The 23,169-nt window shown below is 44.7% G+C and overlaps 3 protein-coding genes across 3 annotated transcripts; all 3 read left to right on the top strand.

Annotated features, from left to right (window-relative positions):
- Positions 1-473: 473 nt before the first annotated feature.
- On the top strand, positions 474-2,756 carry LOC147514658 (uncharacterized). Its single transcript, XM_086594391.1, has 3 exons — positions 474-597; positions 1,873-2,043; positions 2,301-2,756. Exons 1-3 carry the CDS (start codon positions 538-540, stop codon positions 2,562-2,564), a joined length of 495 nt encoding a protein of 164 aa, XP_086450517.1. The 5' UTR covers positions 474-537; the 3' UTR covers positions 2,565-2,756.
- Positions 2,757-6,838: 4,082 nt separating this feature from the next.
- Positions 6,839-8,884, top strand: LOC147514657 (uncharacterized). Its single transcript, XM_086592650.1, has one exon. It carries the CDS (start codon positions 6,839-6,841, stop codon positions 8,882-8,884), a length of 2,046 nt encoding a protein of 681 aa, XP_086448776.1.
- Positions 8,885-10,311: 1,427 nt separating this feature from the next.
- On the top strand, positions 10,312-11,364 carry LOC147514656 (uncharacterized). Its single transcript, XM_086592649.1, has one exon. It carries the CDS (start codon positions 10,312-10,314, stop codon positions 11,362-11,364), a length of 1,053 nt encoding a protein of 350 aa, XP_086448775.1.
- Positions 11,365-23,169: the final 11,805 nt, after the last annotated feature.

The following is a 23,169-nucleotide window of genomic DNA, read 5'->3' as shown; positions in this document are numbered from 1 at the left end:
ATTTCGATGATCCATTTTGTATTGATGGAAGACTGGAAGAGAGCCACATTTTGTTGTTTGCACAGGGACATTGAAAACTCAGGGACGGCCCTGGTTTACATCCAACATTAACACAATGGATTTGGTTTTGTGTAGCAGCACTCCACTGCCAAAGTCCTTCTTCTCAGCTTCTTGGCCCATCAAGGTTTTGAAATTGAGGTGGGCTACTTTTCCCGATGGTGATTCCAATGGTGTGCTTACATTTAGCTCCTCTGTATTGGAAACTTTGGTCTTAAGATACTGTGGTATCAACCATCTTAAGATTTTAAACATATCAACTTCTCTACTTAAGACGTTACAGTTATCTTTTATTACTGTTCCTTGCAAGGTAAAAATATGTTGCCCAAATCTGGCGTCACTCGACATGTCATTCTGGTTTGGTGGTGATTTTGTTTTAGAGAACGTTTGCACTCTTGCTACAGTGGACCTTGATGTATATGACGACTTAGATTGGAAAAAGATGCTGGACGAATTGTATGTTCAACGTCTCTCTAAAATATGCTAAGAGGAATTTGTAATATAAAGGCTCTGACACTTGAAAGAGGTCAGATTGTTGAGGTACATTGCTTTCCATTTCTTTCTTATAGTAATATATCTCTTAAAATGTTTACAAACTTCTCCTAATGTTGTTTAGACGCATATGATTTTACAAAACCAGAACATGCTATGATGGGAGGAATTGTAAGCTCCTCAGTCATGCCAATCTCATAGTTGAGTTTATGATTTCCGATGAGTTGATTTTCTTTTGCAATAACCACATTTTCTATTTTGCACAATCGACTGGAACTCAGAAGTCTTAAATGATAGATTAATACGAAATGTGTTGGTATTATAGGGAGTTAATTCCAAGTGTGTGTGTGTTTTTTTTAATTCTTTCCTTGTTAGTTCGTCGAGAAACGGCACATGTGCCATTGGCTCAATTGTTGTGCAACAGTCCCGCCAAATGTGGGCTCTGTAGCTCATCTGAGGAGTTTTCAACCGTCTAATTATTTATGCCTATGTGCTCGTGATGAAACCTTTTGAGCTTGGTTTCTCCAGAGTCGATTGTGGCTCCATTGTTTATTTCAGCTTGGGGTTGGTGATGTTAGCCTTGGGGCTAGGTAGACAGTGACATAGCTTCCACACGAGGTTGTTGGCTGTCGCTTAACGGTTCTGCACCCCTCTCCTCAAGCGGCTGTTGCTGGTTCGAAATTCACTTGTGTTGTCTAGGGGGTTTTCACTCGTCTAATTGTTTAAGGCCTTTCGGACTGGTGATGACCCTGCGAGCAAGATTTTGTTGGATTCGGTTATGCCTTCATGTTCAAATACCTTTTGAGACTGGCAATGACCCTGCAAGCAAGATGGGATGGTTACATAGCTGCTTAGGAGGACAAAAGAGACTGCAAGTCTTCTTAGAGGTGACTCCTATGACGTGCTGGCGATGTCACTAAGAGGCGACGGCATGTGTCATATTTCATTTTTAAACACCTTGTTGTTTGGGCTGTAAACAACCACCTCTATGTATAAGGAGGTTTCTCCAAAAAAAATGTAAAAAGTAACAAAATAACAAAAAAAAAAATTGAAACTTTATCGGTATGTGGCTAAATGATGGATATTTTAAAGGCTTCATTGTGCATATTCAACATGTTATCTTTAAGACCGTGAAATTTTAGAACTTAAACTGTGCTATCACAAAATTTTAGACACTATACAAAATTTTACTCAACCTTTTGTTTTAATCCTGTCGATCACTGATGAGTACAATTCACGTAATATGTTTTTCTTTTTTTGTTTCTTCAGTAACAGTTTTGGATATCCCTTGGCATCTGTTGATTTCTCTTCTCTTTTCTGCAGATTTTAACAGACCATTCTGACTTACTGGAAAGGATTCCCGACCTATTTCATAAGCTAAGGTACTTGAAGTTGAAACAATGGAGTTTTGCTGGTGTTGGTACCCAAGCACTAGCAATGTTCTTACAAAGGTTGCCCAGTATAGAAACTATTATTGTCTACGTAAAAACTCAGGTACTTAACAAAACTTCACTTACTTTATATTCAAACCAACTTATTTGTTGTAGCGAGTACCTGTATTAAGTCAACTCACCTTTGGGATGAATGGTACTGAAGTCTGTCGTACTCATAAGTATGTCATCAAGGACTAAGGACTTTTCCAGTAACAACTGTTCATGAGGTTTTTCTATCGGTTTATATTTCAAGTAATTAGTTAATCATAAAATAAGTTACCATCTTATGCATCAATTTTTCAATGTGATTCATAGCAGGGCTCTAATTCAGAAAATCAGGAAGACTTTCCATTTCCACATGAATTTTATTCTCTGAAGACATTTAAGATTGTGAATCCCAGAATGAATGAGGATGAACTGAAGTTTTTAAAGGTTTTACTTATGAGGGCCATAGTTCTGAAGGAAATGGTTGTCAAGACAAGTAATTCAGACTCATCACATGGAAAAAAGCTAGCAGAATTCCGCGAGAAACTAATTGCCTTACCTAGAGCGTCTGCTAGTGTCTCAGTGTCATTTCAGTAAGTTGAACTCCGTTGCCAGCCATATTGAAGATTCTTGTCTCATCAACCTGTGAACCTACCACATATATATGGTATGAAATTTAATTGAAGTTAAGAGTATTCTTCATACCATCTGGTTGAATGTAATTGTGGGCTTATTAGCTGACTGTATGAACTTTTTCCTTATAAATTGATGTCAATTTTGTTGCTTGTATTAGTTGAAGTCACGTTGCAGTTAATCTCATCTTTCTCATGCAATGCAATTTTACTATTTTGCAGTCAATGATGTTCTTAGGATGTAGGAGCTACAACGTGATGTCTATTTTGGAATGGATATTATTTTACTTCGTTTATTATATTTTGACTCATGGATCAACATGAATTTATTCTTCCCTTACTATCATGCATATATATGAGTGTGATCTGACCTGATACATGCAATGCTCAACCAACCATCACAAAATGCTGCAGGTCGATATGAATATATGATTCGACTTTTTTGGGTAATTTCCTACTCTTTCTTGGGATTTTTTTTTTATTTTTTAAAGTTGAGAATCGGTCTGTCAGGATTTTAACACCTACTCTTCCTTCTCATCTTGTTTTTATAGAAGCTGCTTGTGTGCCTTCTTATGGTTTTTCAACATTACAAATATCTTCGTTTTTGTTGCTTGGAGCTGTTTCGTCGACCATTGTCATTAAAGACTTTCTTAGCTTCATCAATGACTTGTTGGTCTTTCTTAATTTCTATTTTGCTTTCAATCTTGAACACAATGCGATGAAACTTGAGTCTGAGCAGCTGAATCCTGTTTGCCGATAGCTTACATCTCCATGTAGGCTTGTGTTTTAACTTGGAGATAATCTAAGGCTTGTCTTGAACCTGTTGCAACTATATTTTCTCGTAATGGAGGTTGAAGACTGAAGTAGTCCCATGCTGATAATCTGCAGTTGTATGCTGGTAATAGTTTTGTACATTGAACCTCTGAGGCACAGCGAAGAAATTATAGGGAGAAGAATAAGATGAAGTTGGTGAAACTTAGATTGACCTAAATGTTTGTATTTGTATGGTCCAACAGTTTAACATGCATAAAAATAAAATGCCACCTCACTTAATTATTGAGGTCAGGGGTACATACTCAATAGTGATTTTTTGCTCCCAGCGATATTGCTCCAAGGCCTCCAAGCGGACTCTAGAGCCAACCACCTGTCAGTAAAATAAGAAAGCCAGATAGCCAAAAACCATTGAAAATCTTGACTTCCTATTTTATCCCTATAAAATATAAAATGGAAAAGAGAGAAAGTGCGGCGATGGGCTTCTGGCCTCCTCATTTTTTTCCAGAGGAAACAGCATTGTTCACTGTTTTGAGTAAACACTACAAATTTTAATTTAGTAAAAAATATATATGATATCAATATCACAATTACCAAACTGAATCAAGGTTTGACTTAAGTTGTGAATGAGCAGAACTTGATGAATACAAGATAGAGTCAAACTAACTTCGATGGCGGAATCATGTACTCAGGTGGAGAAGAAGAGAAATTCTATTTTTAATTTGATATAAGGTAAGGGACAAATTAGGAAGTTGGAAATAAAATCGGTTACTGCTAGGCTGGGTTTCTAGTTATGATGGACAGGTGGTTGGCTCTAGAGTCCCCTTAGAGACCTTGGAGCAATATCGCTGGGAGCAAAAAATCACTCCATACTCAAGTAATCTTCACTTAGTTTAAGCCTATTCAGAATTCAGTATATCGCTTTATTCAGTAGCTCAGCCCATAGTACAAAATATCCTGATACATCACGATATTTAGAGATATCTATCTATATTTCAGAAAAAGATATATAAATATCACGATATGTTTAGAGATATATACGACTACAAATATTAGTTATATTTCGATAATATTTGCGATATTTGTGATATTTTGCGATATTTTGTGATATTTTGTATATATAACAATTTTATTTAATATTTACCATTATATTTCAAATAAATATAAATAATGTATCATAATATATCAAGAAATATCCACAATATCTATGATATTTGTCGATATTTTGGATATATCCACGATATTTGCATGTGAAACAATGTCAAATATCCCCAAAGAGGATGATATATTCACGATACATATCCATAAATTGAATATCGATAAATACCCATATCCTGATATTTTGTACTATGGCTCAGCCAAGTCCTAACTATCCTCTTTGATTTCTTGATCGAGTTTGTTTTCATCATTTCATGTAACTTATAAGAAACTAAAAGTTATGAGATATATCCTTTTTCTCTTTGAAACGAAGGCCCAAAATATCGCCGATATATCTAAGATATCACCGATATATATCATTTTTTGGTACACTGACATGGAAATATTTGATATATTTCAACTGAATATTGAATCATTTTTTCCGATATATATCACAATTTCCGATATATACAATATATACGATATAAATTGTTGACTTTGACCGATATTGTTGACTGACTAAATATTGTTGATTTTGACCGATATATTGATGATATTTTTAATATAATCGACGATATTTCCGATATAATTGATGATATTTTCAATATATTGACATACAAAACAAAATTTTGACTGGTCAACAAAAAAATAGGTATCTCTAATATTTCTGATATATCCAATATATATCGGTTTTTAGATACATCGAAATATTCACCGAATTCGATATTTTGGGCCTTGTTTGAAACTAGCTAGCTTGCGTTTCCATCGGCCGAGGGAACGGAAATGACCATACAAAGTCTGCCCAGTCCACTTTAGAATAATGCCCAAGCCCAAAGCTTGGCCTATATATTATTCCATAGTAAAAATTGTGACTTCTCCGGTCTCCAGTCTCCACACTCTCTCCAGTCTCCTTGTTTACCTGTGCTTCTTTTAATCTGCCTCCCCCTTCTCGGCTCACTCCCCACTGCCTGGCAGTTATACTCTGCTATAGTTCTAACTGTTCACTTAGTACTCTGCTATAGGTCTTTTCTTATCTGAAAGAAACAAGATGAAGAATAGTAATGTGGACAAGATCAGTGGTCTACCTGATGGTGTTATACATCACATCTTGTCATTCTTGGACATGAAGGTGGTGGTCGAAACAAGCATTCTTTCCAAAAGGTGGAGATAACTATGGAGGTCCACTTCCACTCTCAACTTCGAACTCCAAAAACGTACTACAACTCCCAAAAAAACACTAACTGCATTTATACATTTTGTGTACCGTGTTCTTTTACTCCGCGATGATTCTAAAATACAAAAATTTAGCCTCAAATGCAGCAACCACTTCTTGGAGTCGAGTCATAAATTTTGGGTCGAAATGTAGAGAGCTTCATCTTTACTTTTCTTCAAGTTCAAAAGATCCTAATGAATGGCTTCACCAGCTATTTGCATCCAACATTAAGATATTGCATTTCCGTGATTTCATTCAATTTCCAGAGTCGTTTTGTACATCGTCCTCGATCAAGTGTTTGAAATTGTGTGAAGCTCAATTTCCTGATGGTGATTCCAATGGTAAACTTACCTTGAACTTCTCAGTATTGGAAACTTTGTTCTTAACAAAATGTAATGTTTGGCATCTCAAAATTCTAAACATATCTGCTCCTCTCCTGAAGACCTTAGGTTTCTGTTTTCAATGTCCTTTTGGTTCTCCCAACGTAAAAATATGTTGCCCGAATCTGGCATCACTCGAATGGTTGTTTTACATAGGTGATGAATACCCTTTCGAGAACCTTTCTGCTCTAGTTACTGCAGACTGTAGCGGTAGAATTCGTGACTACGAAGATTGCTGGACGACGAACCGATGCAAGCGGCCATGACGGAATGAGGGAGTGGAGGATAGATGGGAATAAGGGGGCCGAAGCAGGACAAGCGGCGGAGTCGAGTGTATAGGATCAGGCGCGAGGTAGTGTAAGAAAGGGAAGGCACGAAGCACCGGATATAGGCCGCAGATCTGCAAAAGTGGGCAAGCCGTACTGAAGCATGTGGGGACAGAGCGGTCAAAGTCCAATAGGAGACCACTTAACAGAGGAAGAACAGGTGGCATCACAGCTAGGCCGCGGAACCCTAAGAGACAGATGCGCTCAGATGGACCGAAGGATGGAGACGAGATCAACGGGTAGGAAAAGGAGAGGGGTAGTATAAAAAGAAACAGTGTAGAGAGAAAAAAAGGGGAGGGAAGGAAAGAAGAGGGGGTAAGAGGGGAGGACATTGAAGGTTGGGGGTAGGATATAGAGCTCTTACATTTGGCGCCGTCTGTGGGGACCGAAAGAGAGTTAAACGGTAGAAGATATGGCAATGAAAGCAAAGAGAGGTGTGGGACGACCGAGGAAAGCACCGGTCAGAGAAGAGGTGGCTGAATCGGTAGGAGATGATGGGGGAGAACACAGGGCGGAAGAGACAATGGCATCGTCTTCGGAAGAAACGAGACAATTAAGAGAGGAGGTAGCGAAGTTGAGGGAAGAGAACGAGGAGTTACGAAGAGAGAGGGAAACCGTAGAGGAGTCAGAAAAGGAGATGTCGGAAACGGTGAGAGAGGAAGAAGGGAGAACCAATGAAGGGGAGAATGGGGTGCCGGGGCTCACTAGGGAACAGGTGAAGGAGATGATTGCCAACGATCTGAAAGCAAGCTGGGAGCAAGCAAAAGGCACATCCGGGACGGCAAACCAGGTAGTGGCTGGGTTGAATCGCAACCCATTGGCGGACGCAGTCTGGAAGGCGGAGGTCCCAAAGCGGTTCAACCAGCCAAGGTTTGAGAGGTACGATGGGACCGGAGACCCAGCGGACCACATCCACCACTTTCGGCAGCAAATGCCGCTGTGGCAGGAACCCAGGTACAACGGATTGCGGTGCATGATGTTCCCAGCAAGCTTGAAGGGGGGAGCCTCGGACTGGTATTATAGGTTGCCGGAAAAGAGTATACACAACTTTCTGGAGATGGAGCAAGCCTTCGTGGATCACTTCATACACCAAAAAAGGAGGGTGGTGGACATAGCGGCCCTGTTCAATGTGAGACAGAGGACCGCGGAGTCAGTGAGGGAATTCTTGTGCAGATTTAAGGCGGAAACCTTGAAGGTGGAGAACTTGGACGAGAGGACTGCGGTGATCGCTTTTGAGAGGGGGCTGCGGCCGGGAACGAGAGTGCACGAATCGGTGGCTAAGAACGAGATCACGTCATTACAAGACTTGTACCCGAGGGTAGAGAAGTATATACGGTATGAAGACACATTACAGAAAGAGACAAGGAAGTCAGGGAAAGCTGTGCTGGCTTTGGAGCGAAGCAAGGACCGCGGAAGGTATGAGTCGGCAGGTAGGGAGAGTGGTGGACGCGGGGGTGTCATTGCACGGTCAGAAAGGAGTGGAGTTGAAGGCCGGAGAGAATATAGAGAACGGAAACCGTATCGAGAAGTGGATCCGATACCCGTGGACAGGCCGTTGGAGGAACTGTTGCCGCTGATACAAGATTTAAAAGGTTACGAAGGACCGCGGAGCAAGCCCAACGAAATACCGGGCAAACCGTATTGTGCATATCATCAGATACAGAACCATGAAACGAATGAATGTTACGCCCTCAAGTGGATGGTACAGAAGATGATTGGGAGAGGGATGCTTAAGGAGTTTACTAAGGGGAAAGAGAAAGCGGAGCGGCTGCCAAGCCCGGGGCGAATTCTGGGGACGATAAATGTCATATTTAGTGGGGAAATCTTGAGCCACAATGCGCATCGGGATCGAATACGGCGGACAGCTAGCATCCAACAAGTTAATGAAGAGGTAGGGTATTCGCGGCCAGTACCATGGCCCGCGGCAAGTAAAGGAAGCATCGTGTTTACAGACGCCGACTTGAAAGGGGTGGATGTCCCGCATGAAGATGCGCTGGTAATCACGGTGGCCATGGGAAATTATATAGTGAAAAGGGTCTTGATTGATTGCGGCAGTGCGGTGGATTTGTTGTTCGTGGGAACGATGGAAGAAATGAAGATAGGCAGGAAACAATTGAGGCCATCCCGGACTAACTTGTACGGGTTCAATGGGAGTATGACCGAACCACTGGGAGAACTTCTATTGCCAGTGACGACAGGACCCGTGACGGTGTTCTCACGATTCAAGGTTGTGGACGCGAACTCGCAGTACAACGCCATCCTCGGCCGGCGATGGATCCATCAGATGAAAGGGGTACCATCCACCTACTATCAGGTAATTAGATTCCCCACCCCGACGGGGATGCATGAAGTCCGCGGAGACCAGGTGACAGCGCGGAATAGCCATCAAGGAACGGTGAAAAGGATGATTCGGGGGGACGAGGGGGAGACCTCGAAACCAAAGAAAAGACAGGCATAGCAATTACAGTGTGCCTCCGCAGAAGAGGAGGCTGGGGCACCGGTGGAGACAAAAACGCTGGATGAGATCGAGTCAGTAAATATAGGAGCCGGGGAAGAAGAAAAATTTACATCGATAGGGTCGAATTTGTCGAAAGAGGGGAAAGATAAATTGGTGCAGTTCCTCTCGAGAAATAAGGACGCCTTTGCTTGGACAATCGAAGAGATAACGTGGTTGGACCCCGAAGTTTGCTTTGTCACCCGATTACACATGAGGGAGGACGCCCCCCGGAAAAACGAGATGCGCAATGTTAGGCCGAGATACGCAGAGGAGATCCGCGATGAGGTCGCGAGGCTAAAAAGAGCAGGCATAATTCGGGAAGTGGAGTTCTCGGACTGGCTATCCAACATAGTCGCGGTACCAAAGAAGAATGGAAAGTCCGCGATGTGTAGACTTTACGGACGCCAACTCGAGTGCCCCAAGGACAGTTACCCCATGCCGCGGGTGGATGAGCTTGTAGATCGGACGGCGGGGTTCAAAATTTTCTCCTTTATGGACGCCTCGATGGGGTACAACCAAGTCGCGATGTATGGACCGGATCAAGAAAAGACCTCGTTTATAGTGGAGGGAGGAACATATTGTTACACAAGAATGCCGTTTGGTTTGAAGAATGCCGGGGCTACGTTTCAGCGACTGGGAGAGAAGATGTTTGCAAGCAAAATGCGGAAGGGTATTGAGGTATACATCGATGACATGGTAGAGAAAAGCATGTCGGAAGAAGAGCATATAGAGGGGTTGAAAGAGACGTTTGGCATATTGCGGGCACATAATTTGAAGCTGAATCCCGAGAAGTGCACATTCGGGGTCACTACCGGGAAGTTTCTGGGTTATATTGTGACCCACCGAGGAATAGAAGCTAATCCCGATCAAATACGGGCACTAATAGAGATGCCGTCACCCCGGGGTGTTAAGGAAGTACAGAGGCTGGCGGGACGGGTCGCGGCCTTGAATCGATTCATATCCAAGTCGTCTGACAAATGCAGGCCGCTGTATAGGTTGTTGAGAAGGACGCCAGACTTTGTGTGGACGACCGAGTGCGAAGAGGCGTTTCAGGAGTTGAAGAGGTACCTGGGAAGGGCGCCTTTGCTGTCGCGGCCAGAACCCGGGGAGAAGTTATACTTATATCTGGGAGTGTCCGAATATGCGGTAAGTTCAGTCCTCGTTCGAGTGGTGGACAAGGTCGAAAGACCAGTGTACTTCCAAAGCAAAACACTGCTGGATGCGGAAACACGATACAGCAAAGTGGAAAAGTATGCCTTGGCGCGATATTCTCGGCCACCGGGTTGAAGCCGTGACTTTGAAGCACATTCCGCGTGGTGGTAGTGATTTAACCCGCCTCGCAAGCCTGGAGGGCGGAGAAATCTGGAAGAATGCTCAAATGGGCGGTAATGTTGAGTTCCTATGGAATACAGTATCAAGTGAGAACCGCAGAAAAGGCTCAGGTGGTAGCGGAGTTTCTGGCAGATTTCCCCGCAGAAGACCCCACGTGGGGGGAAGAGATGCTCATGGAGCCCGAACTAGAGGGAGAGCCGGATGGGATGGATCCCTGGGACAAAAGGAACGGATGGAGAGTGTTCGCGGACGGTTCCGCAACAGACGCGGGCAGCGGAATTGGTGCGGTGTTGGTCACCCCTGACAATGACCAAATCGAGTTGTCCATGAGGCTTGGGTTCGCGGCTACTAATAATGAGTCGGAGTATGAAGCCGTGATCGCAGGGTTGGAAATGGCCAGGGAATTAGGAGTCGGCGAGTTAACTGTCTATTCGGATTCCAACCTAGTAGTATGTCAAGTGAACGGCGGATTCGTTGCTAGGTGTGCTCGGATGGCAGAGTATTTAGAAGTGGTGCATCGCAGAGCAGCCGAGTTCGGGAAAATCAGATTCATACATTTGGGCCGCGGGGAGAATCGGCATGCCGATGCCCTTGCCTATGTCGCGGCCGCAATGCCCGGAGCAGAGGAAAGAACCTTAAGAATCAAGAAATTAGAGAGGTCCAGCATTGAAAAAAAGGTTGAAGTATGTCAAGCTGCGGAGGGGGAAATGGGATGGATGAGCCCTATCAAACATTTCTTGGAGGGAGGAGAGGTGATGGACGAGAAGGAAAGAAGGAGGTTAGAGCAAACGGCGCGCAGATATATTCTGGTAGAGGGAGAAATGTATCGAAAGAACTTCGATGGACCGCTGCTAAGATGCCTGGGACCAAGTTTAGCACAAGAAGTCCTGGCAGAGCTTCATGCCGGGGACTGTGGGAGCCATTCGGCGGGCAGGACAACGGCACACCGATTATTGACGCAGGGGTACTTCTGGCCTCATATGAAGAGATCGCGAATTTGCCAAGAAATGTGGGAAGTGTCGCCGGGTTGCTCAAATAATATTTGCGCCCAGAACCCGTTGCATAACGGTCCAAATCCGTACCATTTGCCATGTGGGCCATGGATATAGTGGGTCCGTTACCGATGGCGAAGGGGAAAAGAAGGTTCATGCTGGCGGCGACGGATTATTTCACAAAGTGGGTGGAAGCCGTAGCCTTGCAGCAAGTCAAGGAGGAGCAGGTGATCAAATTTTTGTGGGAAAACGTTATCTGTAGATTTGGGTTGCCGCACACCATCGTCGCGGACAACGGAACGCAGTTCACGGGGTCAAAAGTGAGGGACTTCTTGCAGACGTATAGTGTGAAACAGGGATTCTCGGCCCCATACAACCCGGAGGGGAATGGCCAGGCCGAATCATCGAACAAGACGATCATGAACAACCTTAAAAGAAAGTTGGAAGGTCGCAAGGGGGCATGGGCTGATGAATTAAGTAAGGTGCTATGGGCATACCGCACTACACCACGGACGACCACAAAGGAGACGCCGTTCTCATTGGCATATGGCATCGAGGCCGTGATCCCTTCAGAAATGATGGCAACCACTACACGCACAAAGGCAAAGTGGGATGATGGGGAAGAATCGGGCATATTGGCTCGCGACCGAACTTAGCGGAGGAGAGACGAGACACGAAACGACGATTAGGGTCGAGGAATATCACCGTCATCCGCGGAGATGTAGATGGCAAGCGATCGCGCGGATCCGCAGTTTCCGACCGGCGATTGGGTTCTCCGACGAAATCACCGCCAAAGACTAAAAAAGCTTAACGAAGGAAAGTTGGGACCCAATTGGGAAGGGCCGCACTTGGTGGTGGGTGTCGGAGGAGCCGAACGATCGACCGCAGACCGAGGATGGAAAAACAGATAGAGAGGCCATGGAATGTAAGAATGTTGAAAAAATTTCATATCCGAATGTAAACCGGTCCGCATAAAGGACGTGGGCTTTTGTACATATATAAAACAACGCACTTTTAAGAAGCTAACAAATGATCGAAGTCAACTTAGGGCAAGGCAATGCCCCCCGCCCGCCCGGCCACCGAGCCGGGGAGATCCCTTCAGCGGACATGAGGTCCGAATCAAACTTAGGGGCAAGGCCATGCCCCAGCCGGCCCGCCGGTCACAGAGAGCGGGGAGAGCCGCTTCGCGACATGAGGTCCGAATCAAAATTAGGGGGCAAGGCAATGCCCCCGCCCCCGGTCCACGAGAGGTCTTCGCGACATGAGGTCCGAATCAAAATTAGGGGCAAGGCAATGCCCCCACCCGCCCGCCGGTCCACGAGAGCGGGGGTAGAACCTTCGGACATGAGGTCCGAATCAACATTAGGGCAAGGCAATGCCCCACCGCCCCGGTCCGCAGAGAGCGGGGTAGAACCCTTCGCGGACATGAGGTCCGAATCAAAATTAGGGGCAAGGCAATGCCCCAGCCGGCCTGCCGGTCACAGAGAGCGGGGGGTAGAACCCTTCGCGGACATGAGGTCCGAATCAACATTAGGGGCAAGGCAATGCCCCAGCCGGCCTGCCGGTCACAGCGAGCGGAGAGCCCTTCGCGGACAAGAGGTCCGAATCAAACATAAGGGCGAGGCAATGCCCTAGCTGGCCCACCGGCCGTGGAGAGAGCGGGGGGAGAGGTAGAATCGAATACACACAATGATAGAGATGGCAAACATTTGAGTTAAACATGGCACGTGAAAATAGGGCACCACCAGTGGGAGGCCACAATGTCAACAAAGTTACAATTTTAAGCAAAACTCCTTGCATAAGGAGGGAATTAAACAGTATTCAAAAACGTCAAGGAAGCCACAACTGAAACATACAGAAACAGATACAAACACAAGTAAAGCAAGTTCGAGTTCACGGAGTAGTTAAATGTGCATCCAAGGTGGTATCGCCTGAATCGCCAACAGGGGACTCTTCAGTAGAAACATCAGCGGCATCATCAGCGGGAGAGGCAGCGGCCTCCGCAGGGGCTTCATCAACAGCCTCTCGGCTTTCTTCTAAATCTTCAACAACGTCCCCAGCGCCAGCCGACCCTTCCGGTCTGGTCTCCACCGCGGTACCCATCTCCCCCACGGTGCCCATATCTTCATCAGCGGGGATCGACGGCGCCTCAGGTAGGAGGCGGCCTTCCTGGAGAAGCCTAGAATGCTCCTCTCGGATCTTTCGGGCTACTCTCTTGTCCGCCAAGGACCGGTAGTGGATCTGGAGGGAAGTCATATCTGCCTGGTGCTGATCTTTAAGAGCCGCAGTGTCTCGTTGGTGCTGCTGGAGGAGAGAGGCGCGTTGTTGGCTCAGGCGGTCATTGACCGAATCCATATAATTCTGATGGTTGTTCTCAGCGATTCTCAATTCATCCTGAGCTCGAGATTTTGCCAGTCGGCGGGCGCCTAGTCATTGTTGAGTCGCGGCACAAATAGCGCGCAGACCGTCAGGACCACCGATCTCTCTCTCCAAGGAATCCACCTTAGACCTGGCACTGAACAAGCCGCGGATCATATACGACATGTTCAGGCTCACCTAAGCAATGCACGAGACGAGGGTTAGGGTGTTAAAAAAAAAAAAAAAAATTATAGCGGGAAGAGTGGGAAGTACCTTCTCCCACCAGATATCTGAGAGAGAGGTACGATGGTGTTCAAAGGTACCGGCATCAGCATAAGCCCGGTCCTTTGGCAGGTGGGAGCCGTAAAAGATGGAGGACGCCACCGCGGGGTTCTCAAGAGCCGAATCCTCAACATTGACTCTGCGGTGGCGCACATTTTTGAAAACCGGACAAAGTCGGCAGGTGGGGCAACCTCTTTCCCTGGCCGGGGATAGGAAGGGGAGCATCTTCTTCGGTCACACGGGCGGCGGGAACGGGATCTTCGGACCCTACCGTCCTCTGACGCTTGGTCGGCGGCCCATCAGCAGGAATGGCCGCAGCGATAGGGGGAGAGACTTCGGTTACTTCGTCCTCATCACTATCGAACAACTTCATCTGTGAGAGATCCATGTTCGCGGAGGGGGACTGTGGAGGGGTGAATTGATCTTCCCAAGTAGAGATGGCACGGTAGGAGGGAAGCCGGTCGAGTGCCGAAGCCTGAGGGGGAGCAAGAGATGACGGGGCGGTGGATGTGGAACGTGAGCTTCGAATAGGTCGGCGGCGGCGATGGGGAGGCCGGCCGAACGGTTTTTATGGGGTGGCGAGGCTCTGGGTCTACGTTCCTTCGGAGGAGGCGGACGATAAAAAGGGGCAGAAAAGCCCAGGAAGTCACGGAGTTGAGGAACTTCCAACAAAGGGGTACCAGTAGAGGGGTTAACGTTCAGGCGTTCGGCTTGAGCAATACCGAGGTCGCGGAGCCTGTCGAAGATGGGACAGAGGTAGCCAGAGTATACGCGGGATTTGGAGTCAGATCGCCAACCTGCGCAGAAACACAAACAAGAGTCTAAGGTTAGTCAGCGGACCAAAGGCCGAAAGAAGAAAGGACGAGGATGAAACTCACCACTAGATTGGAAAACGAGGTGGTTGAGTGTTACTCCTGCCGGGAGGCCTGCAGGCAGGAAGTTACCGGAAACGTACAGTGGGTAGTGGTGCCACTGTTTGTCCGAGGTAGTGACACGGAGTAAGAACGTTTTCTTTTGGGGGCGGACACAGAAGGATTGGTAGCCTATACCCACATCCTTGGTACTTTTCTTTAGAAAATAGTGGGAGACAAGGTCACGGCAAGTTATCTGGGGGTCGCCTGTCCTGTTGTAATAGTTCGCGGCATACATTATTCTCCAGAAGTTGCCGATGCCTTGGCAGGGAGGGATGTTGAAATGGTTGCACACTTCCACATCCAGTACGGTGAGGGGGAGCCGCAGCCCGGCGACAATCTGACCTACTGTCACGACTAGACACCCGGGCCGCGGAGGCACTAAGTGGGGGTAGTGGGGTGACGGACGGCACGCGGTTCTATCAAAATGCCGGCGGAATACCATAAAGCAGCCCTAATCGCGACTTAAGTCGCCCTGCGATATCTAGAGGGCGGCAATAAAGGGGGAAACGGCCGAGGGGAGGGGGCGTGGCGCCAATGGAGGTGGAGAAGCCACCTCGGTAGATCTAGGGCTAAGAGTCGGCGGAGGAGAGGAGGAGGGGACTCGAGGCCGTCGCCGCCATCAAGAGGAAGATGAACAGATTAGAAAAAAAGAAACGATGTTAACAGTGGTAGTGGAAGTTTAACGAGAAGGGATAGAAGCAAACAAAGAGGACAAAACGATAAGAATAACAAGAACTATAAAAGACCAACCTGAAATGGAGTCCAGCAACGCCAAAATCCGGCCGGAACCAAGCCAAAACGAGTCAAGTCAGGTGGGAAAGCACAAGGAAGATAGAAAAGGGAAGGGAAACGCGAGACAAGGAAGACCAAAGGCAAAAAATGGGAGAAAGAATGAAAGCGGAGTTTAAATAGGGCTGGGGTAAAATGGTAACGCCAAGGTCGCGGAAACCGGCGGGACTACAGGGAACCGTTAGGAGCTTGACACGCGGAGCGCAGCATTACCCAGGAGACGCAGAGCGCGACGCAATAAGTGACATGACGGCGCGTGCGGCAAACCCCCGAGGGAGGACCAAACAGTCTAACTAACGACAAAGGGGTGTAAGGTTCTCGGCCTCGGCCAACCTCCTCGAGGCCCGCTGGCCGGTAGCGGGCATCCAGAAGCGGTAGAATTCGTGACTACGAAGATTGCTGGACGACGAACCGATGCAAGCGGCCATGACGGAATGAGGGAGTGGAGGATAGATGGGAATAAGGGGGCCGAAGCGGGACAAGCGCGGAGTCGAGTGTACGTGATCAGCGCGCCGGTAGTGTAAGAAAGGGAAGGCACGAAGCACCGGATATAGGCCGCAGATCTGCAAAAGTGGGCAAGCCGTACTGAAGCATGTGGGGACAGAGCGGTCAAAGTCCAATAGGAGACCACTTAACAGAGGAAGAACAGGTGGCATGACAGCTAGGCCGCGGAACCCTAAGAGACAGATGCGCTCAGATGGACCGAAGGATGGAGACGAGATCAACGGGTAGGAAAAGGAGAGGGGTAGTATAAAAAGAAACAGTGTAGAGAGAAAAAAAAGGGAGGGGAGGGAAGGAAAGAAGAGGGGGTAAGAGGGGAGGACATTGAAGGTTGGGGGTAGGATATAGAGCTCTTACACAGACATTGATACAGATCTCTGTACACAGCGATTATCCGAAGGAAGTGTGTGAGCAACATTTTGCTGATATTCTCAAAGGGATTTGTAATATTAAAGCTTTGACAATCAAGGAATCTTTTCTTAAGGTATATGATTTTTTAACTTTTTTGTAATTGTTTATGCACTGCCTAGTGTGGTTTGTGTTCCATACGATATTACAAAACCACAGCATACAGCATGCTACCTATTTCAAACCTGCTCCCATTTCGAGTCAAGAGACAGATAAATAGACAGATGTATTGTAAGTTTCTTAGTCTAGCCTGCTAATCTCACCATTGAATTATGGCTATTCCATATCTTCAAATCACTTTTTTTGCACAATAGATCAGATGTATTAGAGGTAAGATTCCATAGTGCTTCTGATGGATAAGCAAGCAGTACAAGTTTCTTGTAAAGGACAAATTCATAGTGAGAGGATTTTCTAAGTTATGCACAATCTGGTCTGAGTTTTATTGTTTTAGTAGCAAGCCTTTGTTGTTATTTCAGTATTTTTAGATTCGATATGTAAAACTATTAAGGCTTTTCCATTTGATGTTTTTGAGATAGTTTTTGAGTTGAATATTTTCCCTCGGTTGTCAATGCTACATGAAATGGTGTCAATTGTATTTAGTAGCCAACAGAGCTAGAAAAGTTATTGAAATGAAAATGGTGAGGTATTTGGACTTTGGGTCCATGTGGATTTAAGAGTGTTGTGAATAACTAACAACGGAAACAATGTTATTCACTACAAATAGATCAACCCTACACAAGGATTGATGTTTCTCACTAGACAAGACTTCAACGCTTTCCAAGTACTATCCCAACACTTTTCAATATCAATTAACTAGCATATAAAGTAAAGAGACTAATGCAAAAGAAAACAAACCACAAGACAAGGATATAACGTGGTTAGACAATGTGCCTACATACGTCCACCGGCGAATTCCAAGTTTTACTAGATGCACAGAGTATCAGGTTACAAGAGCTCTCAATTCACTCACAAAGAATAAACACTCACTCTCAATCTTTCTCTCTGTTCTAGTATTGGTTAGGTTAAGTTTTTCCAATTAGAAAAACTTATGTTTTTATACTGGACCGAAAAAGAGATCAGTGTCTGAGAATACAAAGCAGAATCGCTGGCGCCTTTAGGCAAGGTTTAGTTAGCGTCGCTTTTCATCGATCTTGTTTTTTGCGAAAGCCAAAAAAGAAAAAATTAGTTGAGTTGGCAATCATTGATGCCGCCTCAATGATTGTTTCCCGAAAGCTTAAAAAAAAACTAACTCCAAACAACATTCTCCACCTCGGTGAGGTTTTAACACATAAAACCAAGCCGAACATAAGATCCACTAAGAGTCACTAGTCTTCAAAACAACATTCTGAAACTCGCCGTCAACCGCCCCGAAGGGCCATTCCCACAAAGGGCTCTAATCAAACATGTAGGATTTAGAACAAGTCCAAACAGTGTTGTAACTTAACTTCGGTGACAACCTTCGCAAGCATATCAGCAGGATTGTCATGGGTGTCCACTTTCTCAAGTGCTACATTACCATCCTCAACAACATCCCGTACAAAGTGATAACGGACATCAATATGCTTGGTCCGAGCATGATGAACCTGGTTCTTCGCCACATGAATAGCACTCTGAATATCACAATACAAAGCAACACTATTCTGTTCAATTCTCATATCATCCAGAAGACCTCGAAGCCATAGTGCCTCTTTCACTGCCTCTACCACTGCCATATACTCTGCCTCTGTAGTAGATAGAGCAACTGTAGCCTGTAGCATAGACCTCCAACTAACCGGTGCACCATGCATCATAAACACATAACCAGTAGTCGATCGTCGTTTATCTAGATCACCAGCATAATCGGAATCCACATAACCACTGACATAACAAGTACCTCCACCATAAACTAATCCCACATCCAAGGTACCCTTCAAGTATCTCAATACCCATTTCACTGCCTCCCAATATTGCTTCCCAGGATTTGCCATATACCTTCTTACAGCACTGATTGCCTGTGAAATGTCGGGGCGTGTGCACACCATTGCATACATCAAACTGCCCACTGCTCTAGCATAAGGAACAAGAGCCATATGATTTTGTTCCTCCACCAAACTAGGAGAGAACTTAGCTGAAAACCTAAAATGCCCAGCTAAAGGTGTAGAAACCGACTTTGCATTCTCCATACCAAAACAAGAAATTACTTTCTGAAGATATTTCTTCTGAGATACAACTATCCATCGCTTCTTCCTATCTCTGTCAATCTCCATGCCCAATATCTTCTTCGCTCCACCCAAGTCCTTCATCTCAAACTCAGAGCTAAGTTGAGATTTCAACTTGTCTATCTCCACCATACTTTTGGAAGCAATAAGCATGTCATCCACATAAAACAAGAGATAGATGAAGTCATTACCACGAAGCCTACGAAAGTAAATACAACAGTCATACTTACTTCAGGTATACTCATGTTGCATCATGAACGTGTCAAAGTGCTTGTACCATTACCTTGGCGATAGCTTTAAACCATACAATGACCGATTCAACTTGCACACATAATCTTCTTTCTTAGCAACAACAAAACCTTCAGGTTGTCTCATATAGATCTCTTCCTCCAAGTCTTCATGCAAGAAAGCAATTTTCACATCAAGTTGCTCTAACTCCAAGTTGAAGTGAGCAACTAAACTTAATAACACACGAATAGAAGTATGTTTGACCACCGGGGGAAATACCTCATTGTAGTCGACTCCTTCCTTCTATGAAAAACCCTTTGTTACCACTCTTGCCTTGTACTAAGTACTATCAGACTCAAGAATGACCTCTTTCTTTCTGAACACCCATTTACTGCCGATAGTCCTTTTTCCCTTTGGCAATAAAACAAGGTCTTATGTGTGATTTTTATCAAGAGATTCCATCTCTTCCTACATAGCAACCAACCAATCTCTGTAATGAGCATCTCTAACAGCTTCCTTGAAGCTATCTGGCTCATCATCTTCAATATTCAGTACATATGCAACTAAATCCACCTGACCATAGTGTTTCACCGGCTTATCGTGCCCATACTTGTGCACTTCCTTAACTTGTCTCTTTGGCCTAAGGTTAGCCACTACAAGTTGTGGATGCTCATGCTTGACACTGCCTCTTTTTGTGTGTGTAGATGAGATGATGGATGATGTAGATGTATGATGGTCGTTGAACAAATAGAAGCGTATCAAAACCTAATTATCCCTCAATAAGTAAAGGATGAGTAGGGTATCGTTCCACTTTTAAGTGTATGTTATGTGAAGAACAGGACTGGAAAGGGGGTTTGAGGGATTAAAAACTAATATTGTAGAGATTGTAGATACTAAACTAAGCTAAACTAACTAAACTATTGAGAATTTATAAGAGAGGGAATTCAAGAGATTAGAATCCACCAATACTTTTGACCTATGACCTTCTGATTCATGGTTGTTCTTACAAGTAGACTACAATTAGGCAATCGAGCGAGTGCCGATGCCCTCTTGGACGAAACATCGTTAACAATTAACTCTACTTAAGGTTGTTCCTATGTTTATGCTATTAATATCTTCTTTCCTTTTATGTAAGCTCAGGCAGCCATTCAATGTATTACCAAGAGCAACATCAAGGAGTACTTCCTAATAGGGCGGCCATTCAATGAATCACCACTTAAGGCAAATACAAAGAATACTTCCCCTAGGCAGCCACTCCCGAGATACCCGTCCTAAGGCAACACAAAGAATACTTCCCTAACTCTAAAGAACTATACTACTAGAAGAAAAGTAAAGAACACTAGCATGATATTAATATTGCAAAACATAAACCCTATTCTATACTTCCATCCCCGGGTGTGGGCAATGGAACTAATAACTAAAAACATAAAGAACTAACCTTGATTGAAGAACACCATGAACCGGAAGAATCATTAAACCTTAAGCATCGGCTTCATCTCCTCCCTTGAAGGAGAAGATTAGCCTTCCATAAAGAAGGAAGAATACTGAAGAACGAGAAGAAGAAGAGTCGAAGAACATAAGACTAGAAAGACTAATTTATTAAGACTTCTCACTAGTTAAAACCGATCTTTTATTATTAATCTCTCTCTCCTCAAGTTCGAGACAAGAATATAAGTGAATTGGCCAATTACATGAGGCACTTAGGTCCTCTATTTATAGGGGTTACAATGAGCTCTAGAAGCATTCCAAACCGTCATTTGTTTCCTAATACAAATAGACTTCTTCCAGAGTCCGACTTCGTCTTCAAAACCGAAGGAATTGGCTACGATTCGATTCGATTCATGCGTCGGGACGCATTATTCATGCGCCCCCTGTGACTTAATAAATGCGTCACGGGCCTTTCGATCTATACGTCCCGACTCAATCAATGCGTTTGGGCCGATCCATCGTCCCCGCACGATAAGCCGATTTTTCTCTCTTACGCTCTATCCTTCTATCCTCTTTTGCGGGCTTTGGTCCAAGCAACGAATCCTTTGGCCTTGGGCTTCCAAATAGACTTTAAAATAGGTCCAAGTCGCATCTTTAATAGCTCCAATTCCTTGGCCTTCTCCATGATTGTCCACGGGCCTCCCATGTGATCCTTAATGCTCCGAATTGCTTCGTTTTACCCCATTTTCTCTAATATTCTACAAAACTCTCTTTTTCACCTGTAGAATCTTAAAACACAACTTATAAACACTATTAGTCCACTAAGCTGGCTAAACAAGAGGCATAATCGAGGGTTAAATAGCACTTTTTGAGCACTTATCAATGCTCTTCTTCCTATTGCTACGTGGTTCCATGATCTGGTACCTCATCATAAACCAACTAGTCATCTGCTACATTAGATAACTCAAGCTCAGTAGCTTGAACTTCTATAGACTCACCATTCTGCCCAGCTTTTTCCGACTTACTAAAAGATAACACAGAAGTCTCATCAAAGGTAACATCTCTGCTGACCAGGAACTTGTGGTCTTCTAGACACCACAATCTGTATCCCTTTACCCTATTTGCAAAGCCCAAGAATATTGTCTTCTTAGCTCTAGGATCTAGCTTGTTTTCCCTCACATGGTAGTAAGCAGTCGATCCAAACACTCACAAAATACTATAATCAACTGGGTTACCTGACCACACCTCATAAGGCGTCTTGCAATCTATAGCTAGAACTAGTGACATATTGTACAGGTAACACACCATGGACACTGCATCTACCCAATACTATTTGCCTAGACTGGCATTAGACAACAAATATCTCACCCTTTCAAGCAAGGTTCTATTCATCCTCTCTGCCATTCCATTCTACTGAGGCATGCCCCTGACTATCTAGTGTCTGGCAATTCTTTGTTGCGCACAAAACTCTTAGAAAGGCCTATAAGTATACTCAGTACCATTGTCAAACCTTAATGTCTTTACCTTCTTATCTGTGCGATTCTCAACCCTTGCCTTCCACTTCTTAAATATCTCAAACACTTCATCTTTCGTTTTCATCATATACACCCACACATAACGAGTATGATCATCAATGAATGAGAAATAATAGCGGTTACCTCCTTTTGAAGCCACTCTAGATGGTCCCCAAACATCCGTATGCACATAATCAAGGATGCCTGTTGTCGTGTGCTTGCTTAAACTGAACTTGACTCTACACTACTTCCCATAGACACAATGCTCACAGAACCCCATACTTGGCTTCTTCAAGAACCCTCGCTTGCACAACTCAGACAAACCATTTTCACTTATATGCCCTAGACGCATATGCCACATCTTAGTGCACTCAAAATCATCACTACATGCACTCACTACTACATCGCCTATCACCGTACTACCCTTCATAACAACTCAGACAACCCTCGCTTGAACTGAACTTGATTCTGCACTACTTCCCATAGACACAATGCTCATAGAACCCCATACTTGGCTTCTTCAAGAACCCTCGCTTGCACAACTCAAACAAACCTTTTTCACTCATATGCCCTAGACGCATATGTCATATCTTAGTGCACTCAGAATCATCACTACATGCACTCACTACTACATCACCTATTAATGTACTATCCATCAAAGTATACAAGGTTCCATGTCTTTGACCCTTCATAACAGCTAAAGAGTCACTAACAATCTTTAGGACTCCACCTTCCCCCCAACAAACCTGTAGCCTTTGGAATCCATGGTACCAAGAGAAATAAGGTTTTTCTTTAGCTCAGGAACATGCATCACATCGGTTAAAGTCCTTACTACACCATCATGCATCTTGACCCGTATAGTTCCAATTCCTACTGTCTTACAAGCAACGTCATTACCCATCAAAACGTCATTACCATCAATGCTCTCATAAGAAATAAACCACTTTCTATTCGGGCACATATAGTAGGAACATCCGGAATCAAGAATCCACCTTTCGGCCATATAGTCTTGTGTGGACACACAGAGACTCACATTGTCCCTTTCAGAGCCGAAAGCAAAACTTGCCTCAACTTTAGCCTTACCTTTCTTCTTGCCATTATTCTTGTTATCTTTCTTCGGGTGAGGACAATTACTTGCGTAATGTCCCTTTTCATCACAATTGTAGCATTTCACATGTTTCAGCAGCTTCTTTGACTTGGACCTAGACCTTTCATTGCTTGTAGAGGCCTTTTCATACGACATTCCTCTTGCCACTAGCCCCTGACCTGCATCAATGCTATTCTTAACTCGTGTTTTCTTCA

This window comes from Coptis chinensis, chromosome 2 (genome assembly GCF_015680905.1).
Source record: "Coptis chinensis isolate HL-2020 chromosome 2, ASM1568090v1, whole genome shotgun sequence".
Classification (NCBI taxonomy): Eukaryota; Viridiplantae; Streptophyta; class Magnoliopsida; order Ranunculales; family Ranunculaceae; genus Coptis; species Coptis chinensis.
Note: the sequence above shows the minus strand (reverse complement) of the source record. Positions and strands in the feature narration are given on the sequence as shown.